The 20,231-nt window shown below is 35.2% G+C and overlaps 1 protein-coding gene across 2 annotated transcripts; it reads left to right on the top strand.

Annotated features, from left to right (window-relative positions):
- Window positions 1-745: 745 nt before the first annotated feature.
- Window positions 746-20,231, top strand: LOC117914654 (protein VAC14 homolog). Of its 2 annotated transcripts, XM_034830082.1 has the most exons (20): window positions 749-1,091; window positions 1,177-1,290; window positions 1,376-1,441; window positions 7,433-7,522; window positions 7,606-7,725; window positions 7,833-7,861; window positions 7,984-8,126; window positions 8,217-8,311; window positions 8,942-9,028; window positions 9,211-9,318; window positions 9,443-9,534; window positions 9,644-9,725; window positions 11,508-11,573; window positions 11,766-11,881; window positions 12,054-12,174; window positions 13,370-13,531; window positions 13,648-13,776; window positions 17,051-17,119; window positions 18,318-18,620; window positions 19,722-20,231. In XM_034830082.1, exons 1-20 carry the CDS (start codon window positions 1,005-1,007, stop codon window positions 19,824-19,826), a joined length of 2,184 nt encoding a protein of 727 aa, XP_034685973.1. In that variant the 5' UTR covers window positions 749-1,004; the 3' UTR covers window positions 19,827-20,231. The 2 variants fall into 2 exon arrangements, with proteins under 2 accessions (XP_034685982.1, XP_034685973.1); XM_034830091.1 differs by lacking the exon at window positions 17,051-17,119 and having other exon boundaries at window positions 746-1,091.

The following is a 20,231-nucleotide window of genomic DNA, read 5'->3' as shown; positions in this document are numbered from 1 at the left end:
TTATCCATTGAAGTTGAGAATCTTGAGATATTAGTGGATAAGTATTAGCGGATAAGTAGGTTGTGGTTGATGGTGCAATGCCAGGGCATTCAAACAATTTGGATAAATCCACTTATTTATTTGACAATGGTAAAGAATTACCCACATTTTAAAGTAATTTTAGAAAACATTTTCAGTAAAAAAAAAAATAGATGTGTAATAAGATTTAAAAAATATAAAAAATTATTTATATCATTGAAAGATTAATTATAATGTTTTTTTGTGAAAGATTTGATGGTACTAATAATATTTTTATAAAAAAACAATTTTATTAAGAATATTTTAAATAAAAATATCATCAAATATATTTTAAGAAATTTGAAAAAACGTTTTTAATTTAAAAATATTTAAAAAAATTAATTTTTTTTTTATAAACTTTCTGAAAACATCTTTTTACTTTTTAAGTACTTTAACTAAACTTTGGGTTTCAACGATACCCTCTCCGAGTTAAATACTTAAATGTTAAACGAGGCTATGAGAGCGGTCGGGGCTTTGGAGCGTTACGAAAAGGGATGTTAAGGGCATTTTTAGGGATATTAAGGGCATTTTTGGGATTATGGAATTCTACAACGCCTTCAAGACAACGGCACTTGTAAGTAATTTTCTGTACAGTGAGGGGGAGAGAGAGAGAGAGAGAGAGAGAGAGAGAGAGGAGAGCATCTCCGGTGAGACCCTTAAAGGCTAAAACTAAAAGTCTAAAACCAATAAAAATAAGAATAAAATAAAATAAAATAGAATTTCCCGATGACATTCAAAAACTCAAAAACAAGAAAATAGGGGAAACAAAAAGGAAAAAACCAATTTCCCAAATTCAACTACAATTTAGATGATTAGATCTCATCGGTTGAAGGATTTTATCTAGGGCAAATCTGGAAGGGGTGTTTTAAGGAAACATGATCCGAAAGCGGAGAATTTTTTGAATCTGTGGGGATTGAGGGAAACTTTTTGTTTGTAGGGTTTTGATAATGGACGCGCTCTCTGTAATCCCCGCCGCCGTTCTTCGAAATCTATCTGACAAGCTATACGAGAAGCGGAAGAATGCGGCTCTCGAGGTTTCCTTCTATCTGCTTTCTAGGGTTTTTGGGCTTGATCTTGATTGATGATTTGGTAATGTGAATTTTCTGGCGTTCGCTGCAGGTGGAAGGAATCGTGAAGACGCTTGCGGCCGCCGGAGATCATGATAAGATTACGGCGGTGATTAACTTGCTGACCACGGAATTCACCTTCTCCCCGCAGGCCAATCACCGCAAGGTTTTGTTTCTTTTGGGCTGGATTGGATTGGATCTTATTTCTGTTTTTCTTGATAATTGCTTGAATTTTGAGTTCCTTTCTGTAGGGAGGATTGATAGGCTTGGCTGCTGCAACGGTCGGTTTGACTTCGGAAGCCTCACAGCACCTTGAGGTAAGGGATTCCATGCAAAATTCTGTCACTTTTGAAGGTTTTGCCAACTTCTTTCTTTAAATTTATGTGTTGTGTTTTTATTTTTGGAAAATCTTGTTTGATGTTTCACTGATGCTGTGAAACTGCTTGGATGGAGTGGATAAATGGAGAAATGCAAGAAGCCTGGTGTATTTCTTTAATTGCATGTTTGTTAGTTGGTACCCTTCGCAAATTCTAATTACTCTATATAGCCTAGGTTCAAAATTCTTATGAGCAAGTCATGAAAATTTGTTTATTGTAATCAACTTAGTGGCGCTACAATTTGTGATGGGTGCAGTCAGTTAGCTGTGGTAACGACTCCATTGTAGGTGGGTATATATAGATTGCGGTTTAACATTAGCAAGATTAGCTTCTATGAGTAAAACATTCATCCCTTGTCTGACACATGTTGCTCTCTAGATAATCATAGTAAGGTTGTGTACGAGTCAGGGTGTCACCTTTCCATGTGTGCACAAGTTAAAGGGTCGGTATTCCGGTGGTGCACGTAACTCTAGTAATTTAGCTTAAAAGCATAAGTATTTAATTAACTTATGTAGTGCTCATAGCAAATGGGTTTCTTCAACTAGTATCATAACAGCAAAAGTGGTTATTTCAGGTCTACTTAGAGGCAGGGGATTGAAGATTTCGTGGTCTTTGAAGGAGTGGCTGTTAACTACTAGTGGAGGTTCTTTAAATGTAGTCTAGAGGTATCCTGAATAGTGTTATCAAAGGCGATTGCCTGGGTCACCTAGGCCATCAAGCTCGATAGGGTAGATAAAAGTTGCCTTTTGAAGACCTAGGCAAAGCGACTTCAAAGAGGCAACGCCTAGGCAATTGCCTTGGGATAAGGCACAAGGCATAGAGGCGGTCGCCTTTGACCATGAATTAATATTAAACATACTTCGATTATAATTTCATTCAATCTAACATTGGATTAAACAAAGTATAAGATAAAATATTATATTATCAATCATAGAGATAATAAGATGGAAGGTTATCAATCTAGTCTTAATGGAAGTAATGACAATTTTAATTTCAGTAATGATGATGATGCCTAGAGCTTCTCTAGAATGTTCAATATCTTATTTTGTTTTTTAAATGTTTGAAAAACTAGAATATACGTTTTTTATAATATGGGGTATAATATTTAACACTTTCAATAATTATTACTATTTTGTTAATTTTATAAGACACCGTGAGTGATGAAAAATTAACAGTGTTGATTGTTGAAGACAACACTTATATTGGTTTTTTTTTTTTTATATGTAAACACAAATATATTAGCAAAGGCAAACGCCGCAAGGTACACAGGGAGTATACGAGGCGACGACGGCCTCACAACAAAGCACCAAAAAACAATAAAAAAAAAAAAACCCACCAGCCCTCAACTGGAGGCTAGCCACTCTAGGAAACCTATAAGGGAGCGGGACTCCGCACCATTATACAACTTTGCCCACCCCCACAAATTACAAACAAAAGAATATTTAATATTCTGTATAGCTAGCCCCCCCCCCCCAAATGCTAATCTATTCCTTTCTTTCCACACCGTCCAAAAAATAAATAACGGTATGGATCTCCAAATTCTCTTCCTCTTTTTGCCCACAAAAGAACCCTTCCAGCTGATAATCACCTCCTTTACAGTTTCTGGAAAGACTCACTGGACTCCAAACAGGCTAAAAACCATCCCCCACAACACGCCAGCCACTGTACAATGTGAATAGGTAAATATATTGAACATAATGCTTGTATTGATTCATTTCCTTGGATGCAAATTCATAATGATTAGTTTCTAAGCAGTGGATCTTCTTCTTCTTCTTCTTTATTTTTGGGAGTTTGGGAAGTAACCTTGGTAAGATCGTTCTCCTTGATATATCAATGGTAAATGATTTCAAAGAGTGCATCAGGTAGAGATCTTCGCTAGAGTTGGATAACCATCATTTAAGCCATTTCTTCTTTGAATCTTCTCCTTTTTACGTTTCTGTTTGTTTGGACTAGGATTGCTTTTAGTTTTTCTCTTGTTGTTTGAACACATTTTTTTCATGTAAGGCTTGCTCTCATAAGTGTTTGAACTTTGGAGAAGAGAAAGAATAATATACTTTTTAAAAAGGGGAGGAAGCATCAGTGGATATTTATCTCTGGGAGATTGGCTTATGTCTTTAGCTAGTATATCATTAGCAGAGACGTATTTCTTGAAGAGTCGCTATCTTGGATTACGTTGTTGAGGGATGATCCTTGTCACTCTACTTGAGCAAATTATATATTTGTTTCATATACAAGAGAGAGAAATGTATTAAGGATTAAAAGGGAAGGAAGGATGAAAGTTCAGTTTTCTAGGACATATCTCTAGTTCTACAAATTTATCAGCATCAAGTTCATAAAACAACCAAATTCTTGTTGGCAATGAGACGTCCTTCACTCTAAGACAACAAAACCCCTAAATCCTATGTGCACCCCAATTAAGAAGAAAAAGTTATGAACCAAAATAAAACTACTCCCTCCCTGGAGGGGTCAGTTAAACCCCTTCATCTTTATATCTTTTTCTTATTACTACAACTTTTACTTATAGGACAAAGAACTTTAAGGGGTGTTGCAGCACTGGATCTGTAAACCATAGGTTTGGATGGCAATACCTGACTTGTGCACTTGTCTAGTTATGTTGTATTTTCCTTTTCTAATACTTTCAGGTATTTTCCATAGGAAGATTTTTTTTCCTTCACTTTTCTATTTTAATATGATTCAATATAATGGAAAAGAATTAATATTACAGTTTAAACATGTGTAAAATCAAACAATGTTCTGGATCTATTTTTATAACTAAAAGAAGCATGAATTCAAAACACAAATTTGAAAATTCAGAGTGACTTATTATGTGGGGATAAGCTCAAAGGAAAGAAAGGGCATTTCGGGAAGTGGGTTGGTTTGTCAGGATAAGAAGGATGCTGCTTTTGGTTTAAGAAGGCTTGCAACCTTAAACAAAGCTCTCCTTAGAAAGTGGTGATGGAGGTTCATAGTGGAGCACAATTTCCTTTGGAAATAGGTTATTGGTAGCAAGTTTCGTAAGATTGGTGGTGTTTGAAATTTCAAAGATGCAGGAGAGCCGAGAGGCTTTTGGAGTGGGTATTTGGAAGGCTTTTAGATATGGGCAGAATGTGTTTTGGCACAGGACTGGCATTTCTATTGGGAATGAGCTAAAAACCAGGTTCTAGTTAGATAGATGGAGTAGCAATTCTATGTTGAAAGATCACATCCCTTGTTCAAATTCTAGTAGTAAAGTTAGAGTGGGTGATCTTTGAGTGGGAGGATGGCACCCTTGCTTTCATAGGGTTATCATGATTGTGATACAAAAAAAGGGTTATGATGATTGGGAGGGAGGATAGATTGGTTTTGAGGGGGATAAAGAATGATTTTTTATTTATATTTTTTATTATCAAGTCTTATTATTCATTGTGTTCTGAAATTGCTGAGAGGTTTCCGGCTAAGCAAATCTGGAATTTAGGGCTCCTTTAGGGGCTTGTTTATTTGCATGGTAAGTTGCTCGGGAGAAGATTTTGATGTTTGATCAGCATATGAGGAGGGGTTGGACTGTTGGCCAATGGGTGCTGTCTGTATAGGTCAAGAAGTAGTCAACACAATCCATTGTGTCAGAGTCTGAAAGCTTTGGGACCTTTTTTGGCTTTATTTGGCTTGTAGTGGGTTTTTCCAAAGCCTGTCAGATTGCTTCTTTGCTTGTAGTGGAACATGACAAGAATGCAAAAAAACATAAAAGAGAATGTGGATCTTTGGTCCTCCCTTTGCTTGTTTTGGTGTATATGGGAGATGGTAGGTGTGTACAACAACAGAATTTTCAGGAAGGACGGGTGTCCAGATCAAGTGTTCAAAGATTTTTGTTTTTTACAAATATGCCAAGATCCCTTGGGAGATTGACTTTTCCCAAGTGGATTTCATTGGGGGCCTAGGTTTAGGTTTTATAAACACAATTTGGATTGTGTTTAGTGTAGAGTTTGTGAAATGGATGGTTTCATACTTGGCTTTGACAGACAATTTAGAGTGTGTTTGACAGTTATTCTAGGAAGTGTTTATAACCTTTTTAATACTTAAAAATTTTTATATTTCAAATATTAGAGAGACTAGAAACACTTCTTGGAATCACTGTCAAAAGCACTATTAGTTTGATGTGCTGTTGAAAATAGATGATGCTGAACGTTGTTTTTATTATTATTATTTTTGTTCAGGTAGGGAATTTACCAAAGCCGGAGTTTGTTTACAAAGCAGAGTTGAGTTGAAGCTAGAATGGTAGAGCATTAATGATCAAAACAAATATAATGGGAAAACTTATGAATCAATGCAATGAAAGGGAAGCCTATAAATCCAGAAGCACATTTTCGTTGATTTATTCATTTATTTGTAGTTAAATTAGTCTGTTTCATTCAGCTGTTTTTAGAAATTTCTAACATGATATGCTGTAAAGGAGCTGCATTTGAAAAAACTCTGGGAAAACTCAAGGGAAAATTTCCTTATCTTCAAACTTGTGACTTAAACCAGATGAAATGATTGTATTTATGCTATGAGAAGAAATTCTAGACTTTTTATTTTATGATTAGGAGTAAAAACATTAATTGAAATAGAGTTACAGGGGAAGAGTTTCTAGAATTTACACCTATTACCTATTAATACTGATGATATAGTCACTTCCTTAGTAAGGAAGTGCATAATATGCTTTTTGTAGTTGTAAAACCGTTCGTTTACATAGATTAAGCTATTTAAAGCACATAGTAGTGTCATTGCCAGTAGGGTATCATCTTTTTCTTCATTGCTTGGTTGCCTTGGGTTTGTACACTCATTGTTCATCCTTGCTTGGATTGATTGGGTCCCACTTTGTAGAAGATATTGATAATTTCTTTTAGGGGCTCTAGGGATCATCCAAGAGGTTGGGTTCTATTGATAACTAAATTTGATTTGGAGACCATATGGCATGAAAGAAATTTTCATAATTTTTAGGATGTTTGGTGGGGTGCACTTTGGGACTTGCTTTACTCTTTTTCCTTTGGGCCTTTGCTAGTGAAACACTTTCGCAAGTCTTATATTATTAGATTGAAACATTTTATGCAGGTCCAAGAGGTTGTCCAACAAGGCTTTCATCTTTGGTCATGGCCTTGTGAGGGGTCTGTTAACTTAAACTTTGATGAATATTATTCGGGCATTTCAGGGTAGCTTGGGATTGGAGGAGTGCTTAGAGATCACTGAGATACAGTGATAAAGGCCTACTCTAAACCTACAGGTGAGGGTTTTGACATTGAGGCTTAGATTCTATCACTTCTAGAGGGCCTTGTGCATGTCAAAGCTTTGGGTCTTTCCAATCATGTAGTGGAGAGATATTCTGCTATTGCCTTTACTAAGAAAAAAGGAGGTTTATGGAAATTTGATGGGTAGTTCCTTTTAGCCAATCAAGTGATGGACTTTTGGTTCTTTCCTTGCTTAGCCTATCAATTGGTGGATCTTTTACCCAAAAAAGGAGTAAAACATTTTATGTTCTTTGTTGTGGATTGTTTGCCGCGAGTTGTAATTAGTGTTTTCACTTTGAATTTTATTTTTAACATTTCTTGTTGGTGCGGCTTTTGTTGCTTCCTTTCTTTCTGATAGGCACAACTTTTATTGCTTCTTTCTTATGATTTTTTTCTCTTCTTTTGATTCGATGTGTATGTTATAGAAGGATGTCAAAGAAAAAGAAAAGAAAAAAAGATGGATGTCCCATCCTTCTTGATCATTTTAATTAATAAAAATGATCTCATGTGTTTGTGATCCCCCTCAAAAGAAAAAAAATGCACATAGTAAGTGTCATATTTGATGATAATTTAACTTCATTGTTAAATTCTTTAAACCATTTATTATATATGGAATCTTCTCTTTTTTCACTACCTTTTTTCATGGATATTTTGTTCATGAATTTCTTTTGTGTTTCTTGTAATCTGCTAGCAAATTGTACCACCTGTGCTTAATTCTTTTGCTGACCAAGACAGCAGAGTTCGTTATTATGCTTGTGAAGCTCTCTATAACATTGCAAAGGTGAGGTTAACTGGGTTTACTTTTATTACATTGTTTCTTTCCTGATCTGTGCAGGGCTTAACTCATCTCTTGCTGCTGTGCAGGTTGTAAGAGGAGATTTTATTGTATTTTTTAATCAAATTTTTGATGCCTTATGTAAGCTTTCAGCAGACTCAGATGCCAATGTGCAAAGTGCTGCTCATCTTTTAGATCGGCTTGTTAAGGTAATCAAGTAATTACCCCCTGGACCTTGGTGAATGTGTGTGTCTTCTGTAATATTCTTGAAGATAGACATTTATTTGAATTCTGAGCTTTTTATTATTGGAAACAGGACATTGTTACTGAAAGTGATCAATTCAGGTATATCATCCAATTTGAGTTCTCTATGTGTTTGTTTTTGTATTAGAAGTTAAATATTATCATAAGAGTTTTAAATTCTAATTTTACAAGGTTTTTTTGGTTGTTGTGGTGCTTTTCCTCAGCATTGAAGAATTTATACCATTATTGAGAGAGCGTATGAATGTCCTAAATCCATATGTCCGCCAATTTTTGGTTGGATGGATCACTGTGTTGGACAGTGTTCCAGATATTGATATGCTGGGTTTTCTTCCTGATTTTCTTGATGGTAAATGCTTATTATCTCAAGACGACATACTTCTTTATTCTGGTTTTGTTCTGTGGTGTTCATGAACTCACAATAACAAAAAAATTCCAGGTTTGTTTAATATGTTAAGTGATTCTAGCCATGAAATACGGCAACAAGCTGATTCAGCACTTTCAGAGTTTCTCCAAGAGATCAAGAATTCCCCAGTAAGATGTTTGCTGACATGAAATCTCCCATTTTTCATTGATGTTTGTATTAATCCACTCTCTGGTCACTTGCCTTTCCCTTGAGAAACTTGCCAGGCATTGGCATTTCCTCTCTATGATTTGAGGAATAAATCTAATGGTCAAGACCAAACTTAATTGATCATAATTCACTCTCTGTAAATTATTATTATTAAGATACTGCAATAGTAGTTATATTAATAGCATGAAATATAATATAGTGTGGCATCTATCAGAATAAGAATAACATCTATAATATCATAGATCGTATGTGTATATAAGGAGGCAGGAAGGGAGGGTGGGTTGAGGTTTTGGAGGCTTGGGATGGTCTCAACTGATTTTTTTAAACATATAATAAATGTGTTTCAAATCTAGTTTTAAAAAAGGATAGTGTTATGATGGTTCAATGATGCCCTCAAGGCCTAGCTCAAGTGGTAAAGGGATGGGGATGGTTTGTGGGAGGTTCTAGGTTCAAGTCCCAATGGGGACAAAAAGTTACCTAAAAAAAAAATTTATTGTTCAATGATGTCAATTCTCTCTCTCTCTCTAAGCATAAAACATATTTTATTGTTCATTTGTAATTTTCTCACTGGAGCAGTTCTGCTCTTGAAGTCTGTAGATTATGGTCGCATGGCTGAAATTCTGGTACAGAGGGCTGCTTCTCCAGATGAATTTACTCGGCTGACAGCAATTACATGGGTAAGGGGATTAGTATATAAGATCACAAGAGCATGAAATATCTTGGGCATTTTTTTATTCTGTCATGTAATTATTGGTTGATCCTATCTTAACACCGTGGCAGTTTTTTTTCGAGTTGCAGACAAGTGTCTGTCTCATTTTATTTTATTCGATTCAGTTAAATGTATTCCTTGACTGTACAGATCTATGAGTTTGTAAAACTCGGAGGTGACCAGCTTGTTCCTTATTATGCTGATATTTTAGGCGCAATTTTGCCTTGCATATCTGATAAAGAAGAGAAAATAAGAGTGGTAAGTTGATATGATCTTTCCTCTCTTTCTCTCTCTTATTTTTTGTTGTTTTTTTGGTAGTACATTTTGTCAAACATTTTTTTTAAATCAGAATGAACCTAACATTTATTTATTTGTAAACAAGGTTGCTCGTGAAACCAATGAAGAGCTACGTGCAATCCAGGTTGTTCCAGCTGAAGGTTTTGATGTAGGAGCGATCCTCTCTATTGCAAGGAGGTATAGTTTTTCATGGCCTGGAAAAAATCTGGGCTTTAAATGTTTATGATAATTTCAATCTTTTGTCAATAAAATCATTATGATGTTGTGGTGATTTTCTATGTGTCAGGCAATTATCTAGTGAATGGGAGTCTACCCGGGTTGAAGCATTGCACTGGATTTCAACACTTCTAAACAGACATCGTGCTGAGGTAATCAGGCTGTTATCTTATGGTTCACCACTAGTGTGAATATGTTGATTTATGTACTGTCTACTAAAAGGAAGTGCCCAAGTGGACTGGTTTCAAAGATTGAAGCTGAATCACCTTACCTTGCAAAAGCCATGACAGGATCTTAGCTAATCTCAAACTATAATCAACATTTGAAATAAACATTAGATAGACACAAGGAGGCACATAATCTCCAACAAAAGGTACTCTGATTGCTTTGCTCCTCTTTTTGCTAGTACATCTGTGATCTGATTAGCTAAATTAGGAACCATCAAATGGAGCATCCCAACTCCGTAAAGAAATTGAGTATTTGGCACAGTTACCCATCAACTCTCCATGGACCTTTTTCCTTTTTACCACCCATGAGATAACAACAATAGAATCCCCCTCCACCACAAAATTGGACAAGCCCAAAGCTTTTTCTTGTACAAGTCCCTTCTGAAGTGCTATAACCTCAGCCTTAATAGAAAACCATCACCTGCAGGTTTCGAGTATGCTGGGATTATTGAACCTTGATGATCTCTAATCACACCACCAATCCCAAGTTGCCTTGGGGGCACCCAAAGCACATCCATCAAAATTCAATTTAACTACTCCTTCAATTGGCATGGCCATACTTTTGAAGTCTTTTCAACCAACCTCCTTGACTTGCAAACAACCACTAGTCTAACAATATAAGGCCCTAGGGGGAGCCTCTGAAAGCCTTGTGCTAGAATAGGCAAAAAGAGAGGAAGAAGAATAAAATAAGTCCTAAACCAAATCGACTATCCTCTTAGTATCTTAAAAAATCCTTGCATTCCTTTCTTGGAAAATTGAACAAATCATACTAAGGCTTGTAATTCCCCATGGAACCTTTTCTTTTGCATGATTCCCAAAGCCTTGAAGGAGGTAGTCATCATCTCTACCACCAAACAGTCATGCCAAATCCATATTTTATTTTTTATTTTTTATTTATTTTTGATAGGTATGGCATATCAAATCTATTCTAGCAAGACTGAATAGTCTATGCCATAAGCCCAAAGGCATTGGGCAATGAATAAAAAGATGATCAATTGATTCAAATCTTCTTGCACGTAATGTACCATTCTTGATTAAGAGGCTTGAGAGGCCTCCTTTTCTGGAGCATATCATTGGTATTAACTCTCTTGCTAGCCACAAGCATGGGTTAAAATCATGCTCTAATGCTGCTTAAATTTGGCAAGCAGTGGCATTATGATAATATCCTCATATACATCATTGGAAAGAGTCCTGGTCTTCTTTACCAACGGAGTTTCTATTTCCAATCCTTTACTGTATACTTTCTTTTACATGGAATTGGAAGTTCTGTAAGAAACCATAAACCCAGGGAATCTCTAGTTTGTTGTGTGAATCCTTCTGCACAGATATAATTGGTTTTGAAATTGTATTGGAAACTTTTCTTAGATTCCATGAAAAAAAAAAAAACCCAAAAAGCCAGGATACAACATTTTGAGTATAAAGGTTCTGCTGACTTCAGCAAACCTTTGTTTTAGGATAGAAAATGGGGAAATAATTCTTCCCGAAGCATTCAGGATACAAATATTTGAGCATGAGGTATCAGTGAAAACATTTTTACCAATTTTAGGAAACCTCTGCTTTTGAGATGGCATGGTTTTGCACTCTTCTTCCCTTCATGGGCAATAACAAGTCCATTTCTGTTGCTTATACATTTTTTCTGTGGATTTTGAGAGTAATCCAGGTTTTCATGTGGAAAGGGTTCAAGTTTCATTCTTCTTCCTGTAACAGGTTTTAAACTTTCTGAATGACATATTTGACACCCTTTTGAAAGCTCTTTCAGATCCTTCTGATGAGGTAATTCCTTCTCCTGTTTCCCCTCTTGTCCCTGAATGTTTCAGATTTCATTTTTTTTTCCCTTAGTCATTTCCATTTGCATCACCAAATCTAATTATTGTTACCACATTCATATTCTTAAAAATGCTAAAATGATTTCAGATTCCTGTACTTTGATTGGTGTAACATGTTGCAATTCTTGTTTTACCCCAGGTAGTGCTTCTGGTACTTGACGTGCATGCATGCATAGCAAAAGATCCACAACACTTTCGCCATCTTGTAGTTTTCCTCGTGCATAATTTCCGGGTTGATAATTCCCTTTTGGAGAAGTTAGTTTCTTCCTTTCCCTTTTCTCCCCCTTTTTCTTATTCTAGTTGTTTAAATAGCCTGCTTAGTTCTGATTAAAAAAATAAAAAGCCTGCTTAGTAGTTTTAATGATAATTAGGAGCATACATCTCATCTATACCTTCAGTTTATGCTTCTCTTGTCTCCATCTTTCAGGAGAGGTGCTTTGATAATCCGCCGACTTTGTGTACTTTTGGATGCTGAAAGAGTCTATCGTGAACTCTCAATGATACTAGAGGGAGAAGCTGATCTGGATTTTGCATCAATCATGGTTCAGGTTGTCATTTGTATCAGAAATCAAATATATTGGTAAATGCATGAGAGATAAGTAGGAATGGAAAGAGAACCCAGGGAATCCGATTAGTCCTCTGAACTGGATCTGGAAAAGGAAGTGTGCTCCCAAGGTTAGATATTTTGTGTGGTCATTGATGTGGGATAGACTTCCCATAAAAGATCTCTTGAGAAAATGCCCTTTTAGCTACACTTGTCTGAGCTCTCATAGGATACAGCCTTAGTAGACCTCTGGACTAGGATGATAGCATGCTGGAGTATACTAGAAGATTAAAGTTGTGGTTTTGTAGGAATATTAAACCATCTGCTAGATGGTTATAAATATTACTTTGCAAATTTTGTCATGTAGGAGTGATCTTCTTTTCAGAAATATTAATTGGTGTTCTAGAAAAAAAGCTATTGCAACGTTTTTAAACTTATACAAAAGTTACAAAAGCATGCACAGTGTGATAGATTCTATCCTGTACAAATTCCAGAATCAAATGGGATTTTATAACATAATTCCATCTTTAGAACATTGGGCAGAAATTAATTTGAAGATTCCAGGAAAAGAATCGCTTTTGTAGCCTGGGATGTACAAGAGTTAGAGTAGATGTGTGTGTGCATAGTCTTACTGGCATTGAGATGTTACAAACGTACTGCCCCAATGTTGGAAACTTTGGCTTTATAGTGATCTGATATTGCCAAGAGAAAGATACCTGAAAACCTTGGAAGTAGATGGTGCTGCTGAAAGACAAACTGAGACAGCAACAGATAAGTGATATATTAGAGACTGGCTAGTTTTAGATAACTGTAGATATCTAATTAGGATAGCAGTCTAGGGGTTAATCTTTAAATACTCATAGGAAGGTATTGTGTGGCTGGTTATCTAGCTAACATGGGTAATGAAATTGGTCATAGAGTGATTTTTGACAAGTAATTATCCTTGGGTTCTGAAGAATTTTTTATATAAGAGCTATTGAGGTTGCAATTTGCTGAGGCTGCATCCTTGATCTTCTTGTGATGGAAAGAAAATGAAGAAAATGCTTTTGATTTGATAAAATCGAGTAGCTCTATAAGCCTCAGAGATAGCCTGGTATTACCCAAGTGAAGCATTGTAGAAATGCTAGTTGAAAGTCTTTTAAATTAGATCATGAGTCACTCCATTGTAGGAAATTAATTGTCTGTTTTCCCTGTTTCAGGCTTTGAACTTGATTTTACTTACATCCTCTGAGTTGGCTGGGCTACGATCTCTTCTAAAACAATCACTAGTGAATCCCACTGGGAAAGATTTGTTTGTTTCTTTGTATGCTTCCTGGTGCCATTCGCCAATGGCAATAATAAGTCTTTGCTTATTAGCTCAGGTAACTGTGTGTGTGTGAATTTATTTTATCAAAACTCTTACTTTGAGCTAATGAACAATATTTTCATGTTTATTGTCTAGTTTTCATGAATTTTTGCATTTCCTGTTACTCGGCAGACATACCAACATGCAAGTTCTGTGATCCTGTCTCTGGTGGAGGAAGATATAAATGTGAAATTCTTGGTCCAACTAGATAAACTGGTTCGCTTGCTGGAGACTCCAATCTTTGCTTATCTTAGATTGCAGGTGCATAACTCTGCTGTTTCCCAAACTTTTGTCCCCTTGTTAATTCTGATATTTGCTAATATCCTGGCAATCACTGCTCCTATTTTCTCTGAACTGGTCTTCTAGCTGTGGAGTCTTGAGTGTTATTTTTTCATCTATCCCTGTTAATTTATCTAGGTTAGTGAGCAAATTTCAAGGAGCCGCTTTCTCTGTTATTTCTCTCACTTCATCCCATATTTTATTTCTGGCACCTGTGTTTGATCTGTGTATGTTGAAAATGTTTGACCCTGTCATTTCCATCTCAAAAAGAAGAGGGGAAAAAAATCTTGAGTCTACTGTAGATGTAGCCTCTTGAGTAAGCATTTTGAATGGAGATATTCTAGTGGTCAGAGATGACCTTGTGCTTTTAATTAAGGTTTTTTTTCTCCCTTACCATTAGGTAGAATTGAACCCATGGCATCCACACGTAGTAGTGATGTGCTAACACTAGGCTGAGAACTTGTACTTCTGTCTAAGGTTAGGTTGCCATTTTTTTGTATCAAGACATAAAGCCCAATTTGAGTTGTGGTCAACAATGAGACAGATACGGATTATTATTGCCACCTTTTGTCATATATCCTTAGGTCATATTTGGTTAATGGAACATATCCCATGATGTTATCTCTACTTAAAAAAAGTAAGTAACATTCCTCCCTCGGTAGTTCATCATTGAAAGGCCTGGAGATCACTCTTTTTAGTGATTGAGGGAGCCCATGAAGAAAAGCTGGTCTAATTTCTCATAGTTGATAGAAAAATTGTGGAGTTGTTTGTAGAAAGAGGGATTTAATATTATTTGATATTATTTGATTAATTTGATAACATATAAATTTAAATATACAATTAATGGATAAATTATAAATAATAATGCGTAAGGGCAATCCTTTATATTGAATGTAACAGTTTCTAGTATATATCATTCAAAATGTTTTTATTATTAATATTTTGCTAGTGGGATTTGAAATGCTGATTTTTGAATTATTCAAAATATTTGCGATAAATAAATTATGTTGCTTGCAGGATTTGTTATTTGTGTTCAATAAGTTCCACCACAGACCTTGGTGATTTTATCAGTGGGATTTGGAGATAGGAGTGGATAATTTGTGTTACCTTCTTTATCTATAATGATAACAATCCAACCTCTAGAATCAGATTTATTATGTTCTATCATATCCTGTCCCTATGTCACTAGCCAAACATGACCCAAGTGACAAGGCATTCATCTTATTTTAAACTGCTCTATAGCTGGAACTAAAATAAATGTGAAGCAGTAATCAGCATTGAGAGAGGGACTATGATTAATAGGTGAATTATTCAGCATTGTAGCTTAAGGCTACTGTCTGCTCTTTTAGAACATTCTTTCTCAAAGCACTTGTGGGGAAGTGTGCATGTTGTCACACTCCCTGCCTGCCAGAGGTGCCTAGAGGACAGGTGTTCCCCTTACTTTTGGATAACCCTAGAGAGTCACATAATTTTGGATCTTAGTTACCAAGGAGTTTTTTGGCGTTCCCCCTTAGCATTATTTTGTTGGATTAGAGAATTATCTATCCCACACAGAGGGGAGTTGCTGCTTGAGCGAGCTCCTCCAACTATAGGTATCATAAGGCTTAACTAGTCACTCTCCAGGCAATCTGGGTTGTATGGTGATTAGCAGCCTCATCCAAGATCTCGGAGATGGCATCATTTGAGCTTTTTTCAATCAAGGCGACTTTGTTTTAACTGTCAAAGGAGAAGAGATATTGGTTCTTTTGAACGGTGTAAAAATGATGAGAGGTGGATGCCTTGAACCTTATGGTGGAGAGTATTTAGTGATAGTTCTTTGGGTAACTGGATGGAGGGGCCATGTTAATACAACAGCTGGATAAGGGATTTTGGATCTTTCTAGACGTTTGGACTGTTGATTCACTTGAAAGGCTACATCAGCCAATCAGGGAGTTAATAGGCTAATCAAGAGAGTCATTTCTCTGGTTGATTTTGTTGGGGACTTTATTCGTGCTCCATCTTTTTCACCTTTGCTTTTGGGATCCTAGTGTCTTTCTTTTGATTTTTATCTATACAAGTAGGATACAGCTCCTCTTCAATGCATGGGGAGGGTAGGATCCTCTTTACAAGATAAAGGAGGCGTGGAAGATGGACCAATCTGCCACGTGTAGCTTCATCATGTTAAGTATTTTTTTTGTAAATTTTACTATTGTAGTTTTTTTTTAACTTTTACAATTTCAAAGAAAATTATTTGATGTATAAAAAAGATTAAATTTTAGTTTTTTAAATAAAAAAAAAAAAACATTTTTAGACCAAATTAAATAAACAATACAAAAGGAAAATTTTCTTTTTCTCAAAATTTTAGATTTTACTTCAGATAAAAATTAAATCAATTTTTATATTATTAGCTTTCTGGAAGAATAAAAGAGATCAACAAATTTTGAATTTTTATTTTTCATGTTCACCATGTTTTGCTAGTTTAAAGGGAAGGTAAAAGGGAAAATCCAAGTTAATTAGAACAGACAATTAATATTTGGCTCTCCATTATGGGATTGCTACAACCATAGATTTTATTTATTCTTCAGATATCCTTATATTGTAAATACAGTATGACAGTTCTATACTCCTTATGCTTTGGAGAGGAGCCAAAACAATAAAATTATAGTTCCGTATGTATAGAGATGGATAGAGATAGAAGGACAGAGAGAGTGCCGAAACTGTTTTTTTTCATTCATATTTCTCTTTTAGTTTACCTGGATATGGATGTAAAAAGATATTATTAATAATATGTGTGATATCTTACAATGCTTTATTCAGTTTGAATGTCCTATCCTCTCAGTTCTTAGCCAAAATAAACACTCTCTTGGAAAACTAAATTGCATGACTAGTCATTCACAAATCTTGGACATGGTTCATGAATGATAACTGAAGTTCTCAGTTTATAGTTTGAAGTGCTAATTCTCCATTCATGCATGTGGAACTTATCCTTTTCGTTTGCTATATTATGAAATCCTACACTCTTGTACATGCCTAACATGGTTTCATGTCTCAACATAACAAAGATTAAAACATTTCAGTGATTTATGATAATTATCGGGGAACATATGTAATTGCTTTGCTGAATGGCTGTTTGTTGCTCTCATATAAAAATTATAGTACTAGCAATTGTTTCTCTTCTAGTATGTAATTAATACTCTCTTTCATTTATATCGAGTTCCACATTTATTCTCAAATTAGGATTTTTGTTGAGTAGCTGAATCTATTATGGTTCCTGCAGCTTCTTGAACCAGGAAGGTATATATGGTTGTTAAAAGTGTTGTATGGTCTTCTGATGTTGCTTCCTCAGGTATATCTAAAAAGCTGTGCTGTTTTCTTTTGCCTGTTCTGTTTGTGCCTGAGACATGAACTTCTTTGCACTTAAAATAGGCTAGGATTTGATTTCAGACACAAAAGACAATGTCTCTGAAGGTGAAAATAAAATAATTTGATGTATATTTGAGTGTTAAAATAAAATTAAAATTTGTGCCCCTGCTTTTTCTTTTTCCTTTAAATCCTGGAAGTGACATACTCATAAGATCCATTATATGCATTCAAACTTGATGAAAGTGCATGACCTTCAAGAGATTGATGATCTCATTTTTACTCTCCTTTTTCAATCATCTCTTTTAACTATTTAGCTTGTTTTAGGAACCTGAAGGCTCTGTTTGTATCATAGAAAGAACAAGGAAAAGGAAGGAAAATGCTGAAAATAACTTTGAAAACTTTCTCAAGCTACTTTTGGCATTTTTCTTTCCCTTGGTTCTTTCAAAAATCAAATAGATCCTATAGATTGGCCCATTACTATTTAATGGACCAAGCAAAATGGCTGTTGCCAACTATTTAGGATCAGTAGTCTTCTCATTTCAACCTCCATTCCTTTCTAAGTACTCACAATTGACAACTTTGTCAGTTTCTCCTTTTTACATTTCATTGCTTTTTTATTTTAATGATTTTTGAAGGATTTGAGATTATTTCTGTTTTATCTAAATGTTCTAGTGCAACTAATATTTCAGTGCAAATCTTGTGCCTGCTTGCCTTGATTTGACATTTTAAAACTTTGGCTCAAATTAGGTGACCATTCAAATGTGAAATATGAAAAAGAATTGTTACTAAAAATTTCTGAAATTTGTTTAAGTGTTGTAACTTTAAAAATGGGGAGGTGAATGATTTGTCTCTCAATGTAAGGGATGTTGTTAGCCCGTAGAAATGTCTCTCATTGTGAAGGAGGATGTCACTTTTTTTTTTTTTCCTTTAGGCATTCTGTGTCAACCTGCACAAACCTTAATCAGACCTATTTGGACATTGATCCTGAAAATCTATATGAAGTGTTGTGATCAGAAAAGATTGCTGGGATCATCCATCACATAGTTGGATGATCTCAAAGTTTTCTAACATGTTAATTTGCATTCTAAAGTTTCCTTTTAAATTGATTATTGCTGATGTTTTAAATATGCTTCCTTTTCCCTTTTTTCCCATCTGCTCACTACATTTACACGTGAATCCAGCAAAGTGCTGCCTTCAAGATACTACGGACTCGATTGAAAACAGTGCCTCCATCTTCCTTTAGCGGTGAGCAAATGAAGCAAACATCTTCAGGGAATCCTTATTCACAAATTCTACATCACATGCCAAGTGGATCACAAGTTATAGAGGATGGTGATGTGAACCATGATGCAAATGTGCATAATGGCATTAATTTCGCCTCAAGGCTACAACAATTTGAGCATATGCAGCACCAGCACCGTATGCATTCAAAATCATCACAGGCCCAGTCTCGCAACAATTCCACTTCATATTCATCATCAAAGGTTTGTTTAGATTTTGTTTGATATTCTCAATCTCATTCATTTGATCAAAATACTAACGTATCTGAGGAGGTTGAGGTGGATGAGAATGACAATATTAGAACTTAATCCCAATGAACTAAAAAGGAATCTTAAGATTCATACCAAACCTGAGATGCTTTGTTTGTTCTTGAGAAATCCTGTGTTGGTTCTTGTAAGAAATGTGTTGGTATGAGACAGGGGAAAAGGTGAAGAGGACAGAACCATGGTGTGAGACAAGGTGACAAAAGCCATAAGAAGAGACTTGAAATCTTATGGCTTTTGCAGAGCTGATGGCTTGTATTGTGCTAGAAATATACGATGAGATTTGTAGTCTGTTTGTGGATGATTTTGAAAGGGGCAAAAATGTTTTTTAATGCTTAAAAATGTTCTCATAAAAATTAGGTGTTTGGTAAATTTTTAAAAATCTGGAGAATCACTTTAAGTGATTCATGGAAATCACTTAGGTGGTGTTTGTTTTTTTACTTATCTAAATAGAACCTTAATGCTTAATAGTGTTAAATATTAGGTTGTTTGTTTTGTAGTATTTTATTTCTATTAAGTATTAAAAAGTAAAAAAAAATCAATATGTTATTTTTTCTATTTAGAAAAAGCTATATATTTTGGTTTTTTCTATTTAGTAAAAAGTTTATAATAAGTCATGAAAAAGTAGAAAAACAAACAACCTAAATTCTAAAACTAAATTGCTTTCAGCAAAAAGCCAAAAAAACAAACACCATCTTAGTTGGTGATTTTTCTAGAAATATATATATATATTTTGTTATAGAATACATTATTGAAACGTTTTTTTTTTTCTTTTTCAGTTTATGTCTCAATACTAAGTGATGATCTCTAAAAGGGTTTCTAATGGAAGCACAGATAATAAAAGCTTCATAGATAAAAATGTCGCTTCTGATATGGTTTAGCCAGGAAGAAAGGAGTTGGTAATGTGTGGCCACTCCATATGGTTAGGAAAGGCACTAAGATTTTCCAGAGTACTGTTATATATGTTATGTTATATTCACGAGCACGTGCTTTAAAGCCTTGCAGTGCTATTGATGGTATCACATGGTTACTTGTGTGCAGGAGGTGCAAAGACCAGAAGAAGCACGGCGACCTATGCCCACTTCAGAAATGAATAAACCTCCCTCAAGATCATCAAGAAGAGGCCCAGGACAGCTTCAGGTTTGATTATGTTGCTTCTTCTTGCCAATGGTTGAGGTTAATCACACATCAATCTCAGCTTTTGCAAACCATGGCACCTGGTATAATTTGTAAAATTGTATATCGTAGTAGTTTGTTCTCTGTTAAATTTATGGAGGTCAGGGATGGTGGGAATTGGTTTTGAATCTCAAGATAAGCTTTGGGTAGTCGTCCTAAGCTATTCGTTTCTCTTGTGAACGGAATATGCTCATGTGGTTCTGTTTTTTTTGTTATTGAAGACCATATGGGCTTAGAGGGAGATATTTAATTTAGAAAATGCAGTCTTTTTTTCTTTTCTTTTTTTACCCCTTGTTTCCTGTTCATCTGTTACAACAATCATATAAAAATAAAGGAATTGGCAAATTTTTATGATCGCCATCCTTTGAAAGATAA

The sequence above is a fragment of the Vitis riparia genome, chromosome 1 (genome assembly GCF_004353265.1).
Source record: "Vitis riparia cultivar Riparia Gloire de Montpellier isolate 1030 chromosome 1, EGFV_Vit.rip_1.0, whole genome shotgun sequence".
NCBI lineage: Eukaryota > Viridiplantae > Streptophyta > Magnoliopsida > Vitales > Vitaceae > Vitis > Vitis riparia.
Note: the sequence above shows the minus strand (reverse complement) of the source record. Positions and strands in the feature narration are given on the sequence as shown.